The sequence below is a fragment of the Primulina eburnea genome, chromosome 14 (genome assembly GCF_022965805.1).
Source record: "Primulina eburnea isolate SZY01 chromosome 14, ASM2296580v1, whole genome shotgun sequence".
Classification (NCBI taxonomy): Eukaryota; Viridiplantae; Streptophyta; class Magnoliopsida; order Lamiales; family Gesneriaceae; genus Primulina; species Primulina eburnea.
Genome location: NC_133114.1, coordinates 23,718,417 through 23,736,168, shown reverse-complemented (window position 1 = coordinate 23,736,168; position 17,752 = coordinate 23,718,417). Strand labels below are relative to the sequence as shown.

The 17,752-nt window shown below is 35.9% G+C and overlaps 1 protein-coding gene across 1 annotated transcript; it reads left to right on the top strand.

Moving 5' to 3' along the window:
* The first annotated feature begins 494 nt into the window (after window positions 1-494).
* On the top strand, window positions 495-5,456 carry LOC140811882 (type I inositol polyphosphate 5-phosphatase 2). Its single transcript, XM_073170002.1, has 10 exons — window positions 495-820; window positions 904-1,003; window positions 1,261-1,350; window positions 2,002-2,089; window positions 2,197-2,301; window positions 2,645-3,452; window positions 3,750-3,934; window positions 4,333-4,441; window positions 4,875-5,023; window positions 5,099-5,456. The coding sequence occupies exons 1-10, from the start codon at window positions 719-721 to the stop codon at window positions 5,304-5,306; spliced, it is 1,944 nt and encodes a 647-aa protein (XP_073026103.1). The 5' UTR covers window positions 495-718; the 3' UTR covers window positions 5,307-5,456.
* Window positions 5,457-17,752: the final 12,296 nt, after the last annotated feature.

The window sequence follows — 17,752 nt, the reverse complement described above, 5'->3', positions numbered from 1 at the left end:
CAAGTTTTTGCCAAGTGTGAGATCTTTAGTGTCATGGTATGTTTTAATAATTATATATATTAATAGTTATAATTTAATGTAAGTCACATATAACTTAACAAATATAACATTTGTTTCTTATACTTTAAATTGTAGGTTCAAATTTTTTTTTCTCTATCTTTATTTATTTATTTTTTTATTTTTATATCAAAATTATAATGTAATCTTTCACTATTTCTTATAATCATATTTATATCTTCATTTAAATATAAATTTTATATCAAAATTATAATATAATTTTTTATTATTTTTTATAATTATATTTTTATATTTATTTAAATATAAATAAAATGAATGTGTATGTGCGTGAGTATGTATATACACACTCCGTGCAGTTGTCGCCAACAATCAAAGCCTATTAAATTAGTCTATATTTATTTACACAATATGAAGATCTTGAGGATGACATTCTACTATTACTATACAATTTTGATTTTTTCTTCCATTTTTTTTTCGAGTTGTTAAATAATGCTTTCAAACATCAAGAAAAAGATGACAATTCGTGTTAGGACCATAAAAAATTATCAGTGCAACTTGGGAAGTGGATGTCTCTTCCTTCTTGACTATTACTTATTTTTTTCTGTCATTTATTGTTTGGTCCAAATCACGAATCTTCGCTGTGTTTCGCATCAAGAAGGAGCCTAACGTTGTACAACTTGTACTGGGATGGCGTGAAACCATGTATATAAACTCCATGTACAGTTGTGAACAGATTGTAAAGGCTGTGGGATTTGTGGTTGATGATTGGAGCATGAGAACTCAGAGAGCAAAGCGTTCTGAGGTGAGTGATGTGATGTGATGAAAATGTTTGTTGAATTGCTTGACTGGTAAAGTTGGTGATAGTGTTTGTTTCTTTGTTGACAGCCCTTCTGGCCTTCCATTGTGATGAAGAAATGGCTGAATATTAAGCCAAAGGTTAATGATTTTAGTGAAGATGAGGTTGATACGGAAAGCGAGGATGATGGTATTTGTTAACGAAATTGTTTCTTGTTCAAGCTTATGTTTTACCATAGTGATTGGATTTGGGGTTGAGGATGATGGTGTGGAGTTTCGTGAATTCTGTGCAAATTTGGTTTTTTCTTTCCAAATTATTGCTTTTGTTTTTACAAGGATAGTGAGGATGGTGGTATTGATTTCTCTTGAATTTTCTGTGCAAATTTGATTTGTGGGATTATTTTCTTGATGGAATTAAGTTTTAATATATCTGAAATTTCCTATCAGGTTGTTCACCAAAGTATGCAACAAGGCATGAGGATAATGTCAGAGTACCACAAGGATTTCAGTCCGTATGCTCTACTGAAGAAACAGGAAGTAAGTAAATTTGGTCATATGATTTTACTATTGTAATCCAATATAGCAACTAGCTTTATGAAAAACAGATGGCTGTATGATGATGATCACTGGATTACAAAGAAATAAATTTGTGCAAGATTTGTGAATATGAGGAGTTCCTGAGAGTGATGCATGAATGTATGGACTGAAGTTGTTTCTAAAATTTTTCGGAAGTTCATTTTATTTAATTTTAATGTAACTGGTGCAATGGTTTGCCATCGTGGTCAATTAAGGGCCAGAACGTAAAAGTAATGGCAGCTGCCGCGACAAAGTTTCAAGCTAAAACGGACGCGTCACTATAACGCCATTTTTTCTTTGGAATATCGGCGATTTAGATGCTGGTGCAGAAAGTTTTTAAATATTTTCGTCAACTTTTTTCCAATTTTTTAGAAAATTATCCAAATTATCTAATTATTTTTATTTATATTTTTAAATAAACTATGTCAAAAACGGCATCCGTTCCTCGTAATGTCAATGGAAGTGGAACAACAGGCTCCACGATGGCAAACCATAATAGTAGCAAATATTAATAGAAATGATCATATGCTATGTGATGGGAATCAACCATCGGAAAAATTGGATTCTCAGTTCTTGTATTGATCATTAATGATTGAAAATCTAATTCTCCAGGGATGCCTTCAAAAGAGTGTTCTTTAAAACACAGAAGAGGAAAATCTGAAACTCTGCGAGTCCTGTATATTAACACAAAAGATGTGAGGTTTGGTGATTGATTTTTAGTAGACCGTGCTTTCATTGAGTCTCAGTCTCTTTCATTTTTGTACCATAACAATGTGATTCCTCAACTGTTCTTTTTTTTTTCCGCAGAGTAACTATAGGCACTTGGAATGTTTCTGGTAGACTCCCTAATGACAATCTCGATATTGATGAATGGCTATGCATACAAGAGCCAGCAGATATGTACATTCTTGGGTAAGTTACATCTTCAAACATGTGAATTATTCTCAGTACTTGAAGTTAGAAGAATCAACCAAATTATAGTGTGATGCTAACTTTTATTTAGGTAGTTTATTTTTCCAAATTTTCTCCTTTAAAGATATTCTGCCAACTGATTCAAAAACAAAATCTATCAACTTGATTAGCTTTATTTTTCCGTTTTTTTGGACTTATGCTTTACCAATTGTATTTATGGTTGATAAGAGAATGTATTTTACTTCTCGTTTTGAATTAGCTTCCTCTAAATTTATCCTTTATAATGCAATATTTTTCAGACTCAGTTCGATTCTGAATTTCCTTCAAATTTTATGGTGCGCAGTTTTCAAGAGGTTGTTCCTTTGAATGCTGGGAATATACTTGGAGCAGAAAATAGACGGCCGATATCCAAATGGGAGGCAATTATCCGAAAGACTTTAAACAAGTCCTCGGAACCTGAAACTAAACATAAGAGCTACAGTGCACCACCCTCTCCTGTTTTAAGAACTTCCTCTGCTTCTGATGTACTTGCAGATGTTCCCGTACTAGAATTAATTGGAGAAAATTCCACATGCGTAGTCAAAACTAGTGGTAGTGAGAAAAACAGCGTTGGGAAGAATATCCACATAAGTAAAATATATGGCATTGATTGGGATAGCAGATTAGACTGGCCTGAACACTCACTGGAAGCTACATCTCAAACTCTAGCTTCTAGAGATAAATTACGAAGAGTTCTAAGCAGTTCTGCAAGAATTGGTTCTGGATGGATGAATAGCAGTCTTGCCTTTAGCCCTCAAAGTAGTGGTCAACGCTGTTCTGTCTTGAAGAAAATGCATCATAGCTCTGGAAACTTAGGATTAATTTGTATGGACCAGGATGATAAGCTTGACGTTTTAGATTCTCTCTCTGATGAATCAGAACAAATTTTTGGAGATGAAGAAGATCCATTGGTAGAAATGTTAGAGGTCAAAGAGGAAAATGTACCTTCAAAGGATGCATTGAAATCACGGCCAATGTATATTCGGATTGTGAGCAAGCAGATGGTTGGAATATACATATCAGTGTGGGTGCATAGAAGATTAAGAAGACACATAAACAACTTGAAAGTTTCTCAGGTTGGAATTGGGCTAATGGGATACATGGGAAATAAGGTAGTGTTTCCCTGTACTTATTTTTCCCTTCTTTTCCTTCTCTTCCTCTACCTTTTCTTTATCATCTATAGTTCTTATTTCTGTTTCTTTTTTTGTTTACATACATGAAGCATAATTATATGATAGCATTAGATACTATGAATTATGATATCATGTAGCATAGACCAGATATATCATACATGATTGTTGTGTCCAGAAAATTCCCAATTATAGATAATTCAAAGTGTTGCACTCTTATGTTACATGATTAATTCCTAGCACAAATTTATTGTTACAAATTCATTCGCTTCTGTACAGGGATCGATATCTGTCAGTATGTCCCTTTTTCAAACTCGTCTATGCTTTGTTTGTTCTCATTTATCTTCGGGTCAAAAGTTTGGGGATAAGCAAAGGCGTAATTCTGATGTATGTGAGATTTTACGGCGGACTCATTTCTCTTCTGTCTTTGACATTGAGCAGCCCCAAACAATTCCTTCTCACGAGTAAGTGCACTCTGTAGTTGAAGATCATCTTAATCATGTTTTATTTTTGTTCCTGGGCATATGCCAGTGGGAATTACTATAGTTTGAACATCAGAGTCTAGTATTGGAATTTTTGAGAGAAAAGTACTTTGGTCTGAAAAGCTTTTTTTTTGCATTGGACTAGTCCTTGAAGCATCCTTGTGTTTCATCTTATTCTGATTCGCCAAACCGCAAACATTTATGGGAGTTCTGTGACCCAAATGGCTTAGTCGTCCATTGTATTGGCATTTCTTTTGTCCTTAAATGATATAATAAATACCTAGCTAGTAACGTGTCCTTAAATGATTAACAAATAATATCAGATAGATAGTAATGAATTTGTAATGAAATTATTAGTGGCCTATGTTTCGATGCAACAGTCAGATATTCTGGTTTGGAGATCTGAATTATCGGCTCAATATGTTGGATGAAGAAGTGAGGAAGCTTGTTAATGAGAAGCGGTGGACAGAACTTCTCAACAGTGATCAGGTATCATTAGGCAGCTATATTACTTTCCGTATCAACTGTCTAGTTGCCTTCGTTATATCGATAATCCTGTTATGATTTTGGTTATTTGTTCTGGTGACTGATTTGATGAATTAGATATCTGAAAGGCAGACTTCTTCAGGAACAAGGGGGGTTGAGATCTATGAGTTTGTATTAACTTTGAACGCTTCCAAGTAAAGTGATTAAAAGCAAATGAATTGGAAAAAGCATGAACTGAGCAAACTCTTCTTTCAGCAACTAAGTTGGTTGCTGGATAAAGGGGCGACATGTTATTTAACACGTTTCTTTGGCTTTGATTTAGACGAGGGCTAATCTGAAGGATGCTCTGTTATTCCCGATGTTTTTCTTTCTTCGTCACTTGATATGTACTATGTTTTGAGAGGAGACATTCTTACATGCCAAAAATATACTGCAGTTAATCAAAGAGCTTCGAAATGGGCGAGTGTTTGATGGGTGGAATGAAGGGACCATTGAATTTGCACCTACATACAAGTATGAGGTCGACACTGACAAGTACGTCGGGGAGTGCTCTAAAGAAGGAGAGAAGAAGAGATCTCCAGCTTGGTAAGTTCAAATTTTCTTCAAAAGGCTGCACATTACTACTTTTACACGAAATAACCATGGTTAAAAATTTTGCAGGTGCGACCGAATACTTTGGTTAGGGAAAGACATTAAACAACTTTCTTACAAGAGAGTAGAGACAAGTTTATCTGATCATCGCCCAGTCAGTTCAACATTTTTGGTTCAAGTCGAAATATTTGATCCACGGAAGCTCAAGAAAGCTCTCAATTTCTCTAATGCAGCTGTATATCCCTCGATTTTTCTTGATGAAGCTGAAGAATTTTAGCTTTAGAATGCTACTCAATGAATAATAATTGATGCCATCATCATTTTCAACCGATGGCAAGAGAAATTTAGATGTTGCTTTTACATGTGTTTAACTCGTAAATTTTTCCACGATATTGTTTTTAGTTGTCAAAAAAAAAACGATCGGATGATTTGATATTGTGCAGAATAGAAATATGATATTTTCTCTTAATTAGAAAGAATACAACTACATTGTTGTATAGAAATCTTAGGAAAAATCATAGAAGAAAATGAGTCTATCAAATTATTCAAATATCATAACTTCCGGGATGATATCTTAACAATTTATTGATATATATAATCTGCTACAAATCTCTGAATAAAATACCAATTAAAATATATTTTTCCACACTCCCATCAAGCTGGTGAATAGATATATTCCATTCCAGCTTGGAGATTCTATTTCCATTTCAGCTTGGAGATAATGTTTTGGAACCAAGAACTGCTAAATCCTTTGGTAAGCACATCCGTCAGCTGGTTGTGTGTGGACACATATGGTGTATAAATCAACTCACTTTCTAGTTTTTCCTTTGATGAAGTGTCGATCAATCTCGATATACTTCTTTCAATCACGTTGAACTAGACTGTGAGCTATGTTGGTTGCAGATTAGTATCACAGTAAATCATCATTGGTCATCCCTCTTAATCTTCATATCATCTAAGACATTTTTATTTGTAGTTGTTCACATATTCATTGTGTCATTGCTCGAAATTCAGCTTCTGCACCAGATCGTGTTCCACGTTTAGTTTCTTACTTCTCCATGTCACTAGATTCTCACCAAGGAAGGAGCAATACCCTGAGGTTGATCTTCTCTCAATAATAGATCCGGCATAATTAGCATCTGTGTAGACTTCAAGCAACAACTTGTCACTTTGTTTAAACAATGTAGCATTTCATGATGTTCTTTTGAGGTATTGCAGTACCCGATATGCTGCTTGAAGATGACCTTCTTTGTGCTCTTACATGAACTAGCTAATTATGCCCTCAACATAAGAACTTTTCGGTCGTGTATGAGATAAATAAATGCGTCTAGTAAGTAGTCGCAAATACATTCCTTTATCTGTTCAACATCTTTTTTTCCTCTCCTAACTTGATATTTGGGTTGATAGGAGTGCTAGCTGGTTTGCATTATTTCTGGCACGTTTCTTTGAGAAGATTTGTCACAAAATTTTGTCGGGAGATGAAAATACGCCATCTAGAGTGAGCCACTTAAATGCCAAGGAAATATTTTAGCCGTCCCAATGCTTTAATTTCAAATTCTTTGGCCAATCGCAACCTTAGCGCTTCTTTCTCCGTCATTCATCGTTTCTTGTTACAATAATATCATCAGCATATACCAAGAGGGCTGTGATTTTTCCTTAAGTTGAGTTTTTCATAAACGTGTGATCTCCTTGGCTTTGTTTATACCCCGTAGCAAACATATATAGCTCGCGCAAATCTGTCAAAACAAGCTCGTGGTGATTGCTTAAGCCCATACTAAACTTTCTTGATCTTACACGCTGCATCAACAGCCAAGTTATTTGATTAACCTGGTGGAACATCCATATAAATCACTTCTTCCAATTCTCCATTAAAAAAAAAACGTTCTTGACATCAAATTGTTTTTATTCCCACCCATAAATAGTTGTTAATTACAATATTATTCTAACTATGTTCATCATTGCTACTTGAGCCAAAGTTTCCAAAGAATCGATGTCATAAGTTGGAGTGAAGTCTTTGGCTACAAGCCGTACCTTGCACTCATCAGCTCTATACTTCACATTATAAACCCACTAACATCCGCTGTGTTTCTTTTCTTTAGCTAACTTTATCAACTCCTATGTTTTATTCTTCTTTAATGCCTCAAGTTACTCATTCATGGCCTGTTTCCATTCCTTTTGGTCCTTAGATATATTTTTGAGAATATCAATGGTTTTTAGATTAACAAGTCTTTATGGGAAGGTGAAAATTGCTTAAAGGACAGAAAATGATAAAGTGGTACATAGGTAGTTTGGTGAACCTCCTTGTTTGTTTTCCTTAGATATATTTTTGAGAATATCAATGGTTTTAGATTAACAAGTCTTTATGGGAAGGTGAAAATTGCTTGAAGGACAGAAAATGATAAAGTGGTACATAGATAGTTTGGTGAACCTCCTTGTTTCTTTTCTTACAACAATGGGAAGATCCTGGTCAAGGGTCTCATTTTTAGTTTCATCTTGTAATGAAGAGTGAAAAGTTGTGACCTCAAGTAGTCGATCTAGTTGGATGTTGGACAATTGAGAGATCCAGGAGCAGCCATATTTACAAAACTTATCACTCTCAATATTTGAATTTTCAATCACAGTTGGTTCAGTTGTGGAGACTGATTTTTCAGAACTTGGTAAGCTGGAGTTAGGCAATGTAGGCGCTGGTTCAGGAATATAGGATGAGCTAGTAGAAGGTAATGTACGGTAAAGTAAGACGCATCTGCTTTAAAAGTGACATCTCACCAGATATAAAATTTCTTTTACGGAAGGTAGTAACTCTTGTACCCTTTTTTAGTTAAAGAATATCCCGCAAAGATACATTTAACCTTGGGTCCAATTTCCCCTTGTTTTGTCCATGAATATTGACAAATGACATACTTCCGAAAATTCGTGGAAAAAGATTATCTATGATACAAAGATCTGGATAAAAGGTTGAGAGTGCTTCCATTATACTTTTGAGCCCCAAAACTCGAGTAGGTAAACGATTTATAAGGTTAATGGATTTAAGAACAGCTCCCCCCAAAAAGATTTTGGCAGTCCTTTTTGAAATAATAAGACTCTAGTGGATGTGAGAAGATATACATTTTCCTTTCCACTACTCCATTCTGTTATGTTGTATATACACATGAGGATTCATGCAATATCCCATCTTTTTTAAAGTAAGGTGTAACGACATTATTTAAGTAATCATTGGCATTATTTGAGCTAATTCTCTTGATATTGGATTCCACATTGATTTTTAATCACGGAGACACGAAATTGTTTTTAATCAAAAAAATATGTGTAACACGAGTACAATCATCAATGAATGACACAAATCATCTTACCTCAAAAAATGTTAAGAATAGTAAAAGGACCCACAAATCACTGTGTATGAGATAAAAAAAAATAGAACTTATTTTATTACTTTCTTGAAAAGAAACACGCTTATGTTTATCAAGTTCACACTAGGGAATCATAGTGTCATAACATGTGTAACTAGATAATCACTTTATCCTAAAGAACATCTCATACTCTGGCCATATATTATTTGCACTGTTAATTCATCAGATCTTATAAGATATCAACATTCATAGATGAGCAGTGAATTTCTGAATACAAAGTATTGGCTTGTACGTATGTCTATAATACACACAACCTCTCTACCTGATGACCCTCACGGAGTCGATAAACGAGTTAAAGTAAACATTAGTATGTAGAGCCTCTATGTTGTCTTGGATAGTAAGCACTAATGTTGTAAATTCATAACCATGGATATATTTATTCAATACATGATAACCACTTGGAACATCCGAGAGAAGGTTGTTCAGTGACCCATCATATGGGTACTCATCATGTATGATCAAACATCTTCATGTCCCTACCAATGAAACGTGGTACACACTATCACATATGCTAGTCTTAAGCTCGAGCGAACTTTATCCTTATTTTAAGTGGCTGGATCGACTAAGAACAAGTTTATAACATATGGTAACTTTTAAATGTGTTCATGATCGCCATCATAAATACGAACTCATTGTACTATAATATATTCAATATATTTATTTATTCAACTTGCATTAATATACAAATAAATTAAATGACAAAATGTATAAAACATAAAATATTATTAAAACAAAGATCGTTTATAGCATAAGAGTCGATAAACTCAAGCTACAAGTTGACTTGTTGAGTATTTACTCTAACACAATTTACATTAATGTGGGGGATTTTTGAACATTATTGGACTTGTGAAAGTAAATTGTGTCTTCAATTAGGAAGGCTTATAATTTAATTAATGTACAAATCAAGTGTCTGGTTTGTAATTAGAAGAGAATCTTCAACTTTCACTCAATATGATTCACATTTTAATGGTGTGAATATTTATGACCATCAATATATGGTTGTGGGAGATTGGGCTTTTAAGTACTTTTTGTTGGAATTTGATGCTTAATTAATGAAAATTAAGCAAATAAATCAATATGTTTGATTGAAAAAATTCGAAACGAAAAACGAAACTTAATGAACGAATATTAAGTTCGGTGGTTCTGAACTAAACTCGAAACAAGTTCATCGAATGATGAACGAACTTAAAACGAGTAGTCGGAACATGTAAGGGACAAAAATCGAAGAAAAAAAAAATTCGCGTGTACAGTCGCCCGGGTGCACGCGCCTGCCGCCTGCCAGTGGCAGGCGTGCACCTGCGCGCGCGCAGACAGCGCCTACCGAGAGCGCTCGGCAGCTCAGCAGACGCTACCGAGAGATGCTCGGCAGCGCGCGCGCGTGCAGGCGCGAGCGAGTGCCTGCAGGTATTCGTGTCCCTTCGAATTTTCTGATTTTTTTTTTTCATTTCCTTGGTATTGTTTGATGATTCTGATCAGTTACAATGGCCAAGGGACACTCCCTATGAATGAAAGATCATGTCTTTTAACATGAAAAACATTAAATGATTGATTTTTAGAAATCAAAATATATTGCATAATATCATCTTTTTGCATCTTCTTCTTCTTCCTTCTTCAACAAGAGAGAGTTCCATTCATTTCCTTGTGATAGAACTTGAATATTTGAGTGCTCATTATTCAAGAGTTGTAGTTGTATCTTGGGAGAAGATTGCCACCAACCTCTAGCACATTGTGAGGGGCAAATTCTTCTTAAGGAGAAAGTGTTCAACACTTGCCTCTACAAAGCCATTCATTTATTTTCTTCTTGCTTCTCCTCTCATCTTTGAATACCACAAACAACAATCTTAAGAAGAATTTTGGTTTTTAATCATTTGTAAGAATAATTTCAATGGCGTCAACATCTACAACACCACATGCAGCCGTTGCACCGGGAGAGAAACCGGAGAAGTTTTCTGGTGCAGATTTCAAAAATAGCAACAAAAGATGCTTTTCTATCTCGCAACCTTGAGTTTTGTCAAGGTTCTTGAAGGAGGATTCTCCCATCGTTGCTGAAAACGAGACAGACACCAACATGAGGGCCGATTTGGATGCATGGAACCAATGTGATTTCTTGTGAAAGAACTACATCCTCAATGTACTTGCCAATGCATCGTACAATGTGTATTGTCAAGTCAAGACCGCCAAGGAATTTTGGGATATGCTTGATAAGAAATACATGGCGGAGGATGCGGGCTTGAAAAAGTTCATTGTTGGGAGATTTTTGGACTTCAAGATGATAGACTCAAAATCTGTGCTGAGTCAAGTGCAAGAACTACAACTTCTCTTGCATGAGATTCATGCGGAAGGAATGAGTCTAAGCGAATCTTTCCAAGTTGCTGCGTTGATCGAGAAACTCCCTCCATTGTGGAAGGATTTCAAGAACTATTTGAAGCATAAAAGGAAGGAGATGGGATTGGAGGATCTCATTATGAGATTGAGGATATAAGAGGACAACAAGAGCACCGAGGCCAAGGCAAGTAAAATGGCAGCAAGGGTAAACATTGTTGAAACGAGTTTCAAAGGAAAGAAGAGGAAGTTTGAGAAGCAACCACAACAAGGCCTACAACCACCAAATAAGAAGTAATTCAAAGGCACTTGTTATAACTGCGAAAAACCAAATCACATGGCTAAGGATTGTAGGAAGCCAAAAAAGGGAAATCCTCAAGTCAATGTAGTTCAAGAAAGGTCGGTACCATTTGATTTTTCTCAACTTAATTTGTCTGCAGTTATTTTGGAAGCCAATTTGGTTGAAAACCCCAACGAGTGGTGGGTTGATACTGGAGCAACTCGACACATATGCTCCAACAAGGGGATGTTCTCCACATACACTCGATCGACCGGGAGAAAACTATACATGGGGATGTAAAGGCCCTAAAACTGCTAGCTTTGAAAATTTGCGGAAAATTAAAAATTTTCTTTTTAAAAGAACTTAAATGGCCTAATTCATAAAATCAACTGATGAATCAAGTTCAATGTTTAAAACATAGCAACGGAAGAAAATAAATTTTGCCAACAATGATAATTTAAAAAAAAAATATCCAACGACTGATAAAAATTGTTTGCGGAATAAAATAACAACTGCTGCACTGAGGTCCTCGGGTGCCACTACTGCCGACCCAAGCTGGCTCACTGGTCCCCGCCCTCGGCCCTGGCCTCATCAGTACCTACAACAATCAAGTCTAGTGAGCCTAAAGACTCAGCATGCATATATCACAGGTAACGAGTAAAATCTGAAGTAAAATATGCATGAGATAAAATATCATGCCATGAGACATGCTGAAAATAATCTGTACTGAGCAATTATAATACGTGCATGCTGAACTGATAATCACAGTGAAAATAATTGCTCCTTGGAGCCTGCACTGAAATAACTGATAAAACTTTTCTGTTGAGATTATGTTTTACGCCTGTGGCCACTGCACTAAGCTGAACTGATCGGTAACTGACTACCGGGGAGCCTGAAACTGAACTGGCGGTCACTGAAGACCCGATGGTACCAACCTGAACTGAGCGGTCACTGAAGACCCGATGATACCAACCTGAACTGAGCGGTCACTGGCGACCGTAAAAATAATGCTCCCACATAGTGAATGAACCACAAGCCATATCGCATAAATCTCAAAAATAATCATTTTTCTGTTTTCATGCACGTAAAATAATTAACTGACGATAATGAAAATATCCTGAAATTTTACCAACTGGAATGGATCGTCCCCAGGCTCGCTGCAAGCTAAAAATACCATGAAAATATGCAATGGATTTTTCTTAGGCAAATTTATGCAATTAAATTTCTAAAATGCGACAACTACGTCTAACGGCCTCGTATTTAATCATGACTTTAAACCAACCCGAACCAACACTGAACCAACGTGACGTCATGATTAAAATACGCTTAAAATTATGAATTTATGCTCCTAAAATTATGAGGGTCGAAATCTAGGTGATATGGAGGCCAAAACATGAAACATTCTATCGAGAGTCAATTTGGCACATCGCACCGTAAATTCTCGAACGACCTCAAAAATGATCCGAATCACGAACGGTCGAAAACATGACCTTCCTAACTCAATGGGGCACTGTCCAGTCCAAGGCCATAGGCTAAAAGCCAACCAAGAACTCAGACGAGCCCTCGCACCGGCACAGCAACCTGCTGTCAAAAAAATCCAGCAGCTGTGTAGTGCGTAGTGTCTTGCTTTGATCGATGTCTTGCGTCGTTCCAGTGGCCACCAATTTACCGTGGCATGACCTAGACATCTTGGGGTGTGGTATGGACCGTGGCTAAGGGCACAAGGCCGAACCAGATCCACACCAAGACACAAAAACGAAATGCAAACCTGCTGTCAAAAATGAAGGGGCCGAGAGGACACTTGTGTTGCTTCTGTCCAAACGACTTGGGACATGGCTCAAGCCACTTATGGCCGACTTGACCACGTCCTATGCTTGCTAGGGAAGGGTCCTAGCCATGGCTACTGGCCCTAGGCCAGCCATGACTCGAAATCTAACCCAAACAAGCCAAGACACACCAGCTGTCAAAAACCGAAGGGGCGAGAAGGGGAGGGGCTGTTTTGTTGTTTTGATTTAAAAACCGAGGAGCCATGGACCGAGCCACCAAAAGGGCGACTTAGTCACGTCTTAGACATGCTAGGGAAGTGATCTAACCATGGCTATAAGCCCCTGGGGCAGCCAAGATCAGATCTCTTCCCATGACAACAAAACTGAAATTTGAAGCACAAAAATGACAGCAAAGGGGAGTTGCTGTCATCTCGATTTCTCTCATGCATGGGGGCTGATTTTAATGGACCAAAGTGGTCCTAATCCATCCTAGTACATGCCTAGATGTCGCCTTGGGAGCCTGGAGTCGAGCCATCCACCTGAAACATCACAACAAGTGAAACCGTAAAGCTGCTCAAGAACTCAAAAAAAATCTGCATGTGTTTCCTTAAAAATTCTGTGCTGTATTTCGTTTTTGGCATGGAAGGGTGGTCATGAATCATGAAAATAATGTTAATATGACTTGATTGAGGTTTAGAAAAACATATGTACATGCCTGGTTTCGTTTTGAAATAAAACGAACGAAACGACGACGATCCGGCGCGGAGGAGATGGAGCGTTTTCTTTTCTTGCTTGCTACTCTATTTCCTCTCCTACTTCTTGCTATGAGGCTCACGAAATTTTTACTATAAAATGCTCTGAATTTCGTTCATGGGTGAGGGGAGGTGATGGTTAGGAGAGTGAGGGAGATCCACTAATAAAGGAATTCAAATGGTATGACCAAGTCTCCTCTCTTTTGAATTTTGAATTTGGTTTGCTATCAAATCTTCTTGGGGGGGAAAAGAGGTGACCGAATCCACTTGCTAATCTAGGTTAGGATATTGGTTATGAATTAATTAATTAAGGATGGTTAATAATTAAAAAGGCTTGCATGCTAAACTTAACAAAGAATGTGTCAAAGGGTGAGTTGGCAAAGGAATTGCCTAGTAACCTAGGGGCCGAAATTCAACAATAAAAATGAAGGGAAATTGTTGTTTAGTTGATAATTTTTTAAAACTTAAGAGCCTTACCTATCCTTTAATTAATTTAGTGAACTAACCCCTTAATTATGGAACTTAAATGAATTTATTTTCTACTCACCTCAAGTTGCTAAAATAACTCCTTAAACTTCCTTTTAACTTAAATTAACTTACTTGCTAGCTAAAATAAATTCTGAAATGTTTTCTGAATCTTAAATTCTATCTCAAACCTCCAACTCCAGTCCGGCCTCATTGAATTAACTGAAATGATAAAATTAAACTGATGACTAAAATAATTAACTTCAAAGAAATGCATTTAAATAATCATGCAATGAAGTCAATTTAATTTTAAATACTAGAATTATGCATGGCTTACACGTAGACTGATTTACGGGTTCTACAATCCTTCCCCCCTTAAAAGAAATTTCGTCCTCGAAATTCGCTTATCCTCGATACACAAAAGTTTAGACTATTAGTTATAGAATCCGAATAATCCACGCTTCCGATGCTCTACTTTGATAAGATAAATATTAAGCTGTCCTTACGTCTCCTCGATCCTATATAAATTTGTCTACCAAAGTACTCGTTTGTGAATCGCAACTTAAAACAACTTATGGTGACTTAGTTCTATTCAACTATAGCCCTGAATTTTGGCTTATCCCGCAGTTTCTCATACTAGAGATGGATGTCTAAACTTATCGCACCTTACTTTTCTTATACTATACTCGTAATATTCATCGACTTATTATATTAGCATTTAGACAGTTCAACTTAGGAAACCTTAGCCCCCAAAATTTACTGACCGACTTCTATCCTCGTTAATACACTTAAAAGTTAACCTTATCTCAATCCTATAACAAAATTAGCCTAAGATCCTTGGACTCTCCTCATTGGAACAAGTGTCACATTCTTACGTATCAACGTAAAAACTTATTAAGTCATCCCATGGTAGCCTTAGAATAACTCTAATAAATCAACCTCACTTATACCTCATAGAGTTCTAGAATCCCCGTATCAAAGTTTTTAGATTCCTTACTCTATAAAAAAAAAAAAATCTTAATATTCATCAATTGATAACTTATATTGAACACAACTAATTCTTTTTTTTTTTTCACCCAAAATTTCCGTATGAACAAATATCCCATAAATTTGAAATTCAAACTTACCTAATCCAAATAGCTATGAATAAAATAATTCCAATACACATATCCGTTTAGTCCCAAGTTTGTTAATGACTTCCAAAATTTCTCAAGACAAGGTGTCTACCTCACCTCTTACGTGCGTCTACCAATTAAACTAACCATGAACGTACCCAAATTTCCTAAAAAAAAATTAAATTCTCACAAGGTATAATCTTAACTGTTAAGATCATGACTAAAACTTGTGACACATCAAACTTATGTTCCCAGAAATTTACTAACTCAATTTTTATCCTTATAACTTAACTAACCGATCAAATTTATCTTAAATTGTCATCACTTTAAATTCTTAATTTGTCACAACATTATTTCACTAACGCTTAAATTTTCACGCTTAAGATTGATTCATCCTATAATGTCCTTGGTAACCATTCATTATAACATTATAACCCAAATATTTTAATATTCTATATTTCCTTCGAGCCTAAATAACTGAAAATTCATACCAATTAAACCGTTCAATTCTCACTTACTACTAAATAAGTTCTCAAATTTCTTAAATTGTATAATTAATTCTTACTTTCCTCGAATATCGTCCAACTTTTCCCTAAATCTCGAAAATTCCACAATTACCCATTAGTCCTCAGTATTCCCAATTTCATTTTATAGATTTCCCGTATCATAAGGTTCAACAGTCTTAAGTTTATTAAACCCAAAATTAATTCCCATAACACGTCTTACATTTATATAAATACTTAAAATTCCAATTTCTCAAAAGTTCGCATTTAATCCTTAAAATTCTCAATTTCCGCAATTCGATCCTTAAATCCAACTATGTAGAGCATGCATCCTAAATAAATTCTCATAATTAATCTTACATTTCCATAGATAATTAAAATCCTCAAATTGTACATTTATAATCCTAAAGATTGTCGTAGTCTTCGAATCGCTATTGCTTATATGAAATCCTCAAAAATTTACTCGACTAGCAAGCAAGAACAATTAATAATTTCTTAGAAATTCTACAAGTCTCAACAGCATTCATAATTTCAAGATTAACTTATAACCCATAAGGAGCACATCAACAATACTGAACTAAAAATTAATATAGTCAAATCATTTTCAACCTCTAATAAAGCCCAATATTCGAATTCTTAGACATGTCCAATTCCAAACGTACCCAACATGCATAATTTCATAATTTATTTTTAAATTTAAATAAACACTGAACAATTAAAAACTGAACGTAAAATATTTCATGGAAACATGCTGTTTAAAATAATTCATGCTTTAAATAAAATGCTGAAAAGTAAAACTTACAGACCGAAGACATGAATTCGTGAGCTTCTCGCGGTCAGTAGTAGTGTAACCCTATACAGAACCACCGCTCTGATACCAATTTTAAAGGCCCTAAAACTGCTAGCTTTGAAAATTTGCGGAAAATTAAAAATTTTCTTTTTAAAAGAACTTAAATGGCCTAATTCATAAAATCAACTGATGAATCAAGTTTAATGTTTAAAACATAGCAACGGAAGAAAATAAATTTTGCCAACAATGATAATTTAAAAAAAAATATCCAACGACTGATAAAAATTGTTTGCGGAATAAAATAACAACTGCTGCACTGAGGTCCTCGGGTGCCACTACTGCCGACCCAAGCTGGCTCACTGGTCCCCGCCCTCGGCCCTGGCCTCATCAGTACCTACAACAATCAAGTCTAGTGAGCCTAAAGACTCAGCATGCATATATCACAGGTAACGAGTAAAATCTGAAGTAAAATATGCATGAGATAAAATATCATGCCATGAGACATGCTGAAAATAATCTGTACTGAGCAATTATAATACGTGCATGCTGAACTGATAATCACAGTGAAAATAATTGCTCCTTGGAGCCTGCACTGAAATAACTGATAAAACTTTTCTGTTGAGATTATGTTTTACGCCTGTGGCCACTGCACTAAGCTGAACTGATCGGTAACTGACTACCGGGGAGCCTGAAACTGAACTGGCGGTCACTGAAGACCCGATGGTACCAACCTGAACTGAGCGGTCACTGAAGACCCGATGATACCAACCTGAACTGAGCGGTCACTGGCGACCGTAAAAATAATGCTCCCACATAGTGAATGAACCACAAGCCATATCGCATAAATCTCAAAAATAATCATTTTTCTGTTTTCATGCACGTAAAATAATTAACTGACGATAATGAAAATATCCTGAAATTTTACCAACTGGAATGGATCGTCCCCAGGCTCGCTGCAAGCTAAAAATACCATGAAAATATGCAATGGATTTTTCTTAGGCAAATTTATGCAATTAAATTTCTAAAATGCGACAACTACGTCTAACGGCCTCGTATTTAATCATGACTTTAAACCAACCCGAACCAACACTGAACCAACGTGACGTCATGATTAAAATACGCTTAAAATTATGAATTTATGCTCCTAAAATTATGAGGGTCGAAATCTAGGTGATATGGAGGCCAAAACATGAAACATTCTATCGAGAGTCAATTTGGCACATCGCACCGTAAATTCTCGAACGACCTCAAAAATGATCCGAATCACGAACGGTCGAAAACATGACCTTCCTAACTCAATGGGGCACTGTCCAGTCCAAGGCC

Bases quoted from the DNA above. Each gene is read 5' to 3' on its own strand.
- LOC140811882 (XM_073170002.1), top strand. From the start codon at position 719: ATGTATATAAACTCCATGTACAGTTGTGAACAGATTGTAAAGGCTGTG. The intron at 2,302-2,644 runs GTAAGTTACATC...TATGGTGCGCAG, and splicing joins GCAGATATGTACATTCTTGG to TTTTCAAGAGGTTGTTCCTT. The intron at 3,453-3,749 runs GTAGTGTTTCCC...GCTTCTGTACAG, and splicing joins TGGGATACATGGGAAATAAG to GGATCGATATCTGTCAGTAT.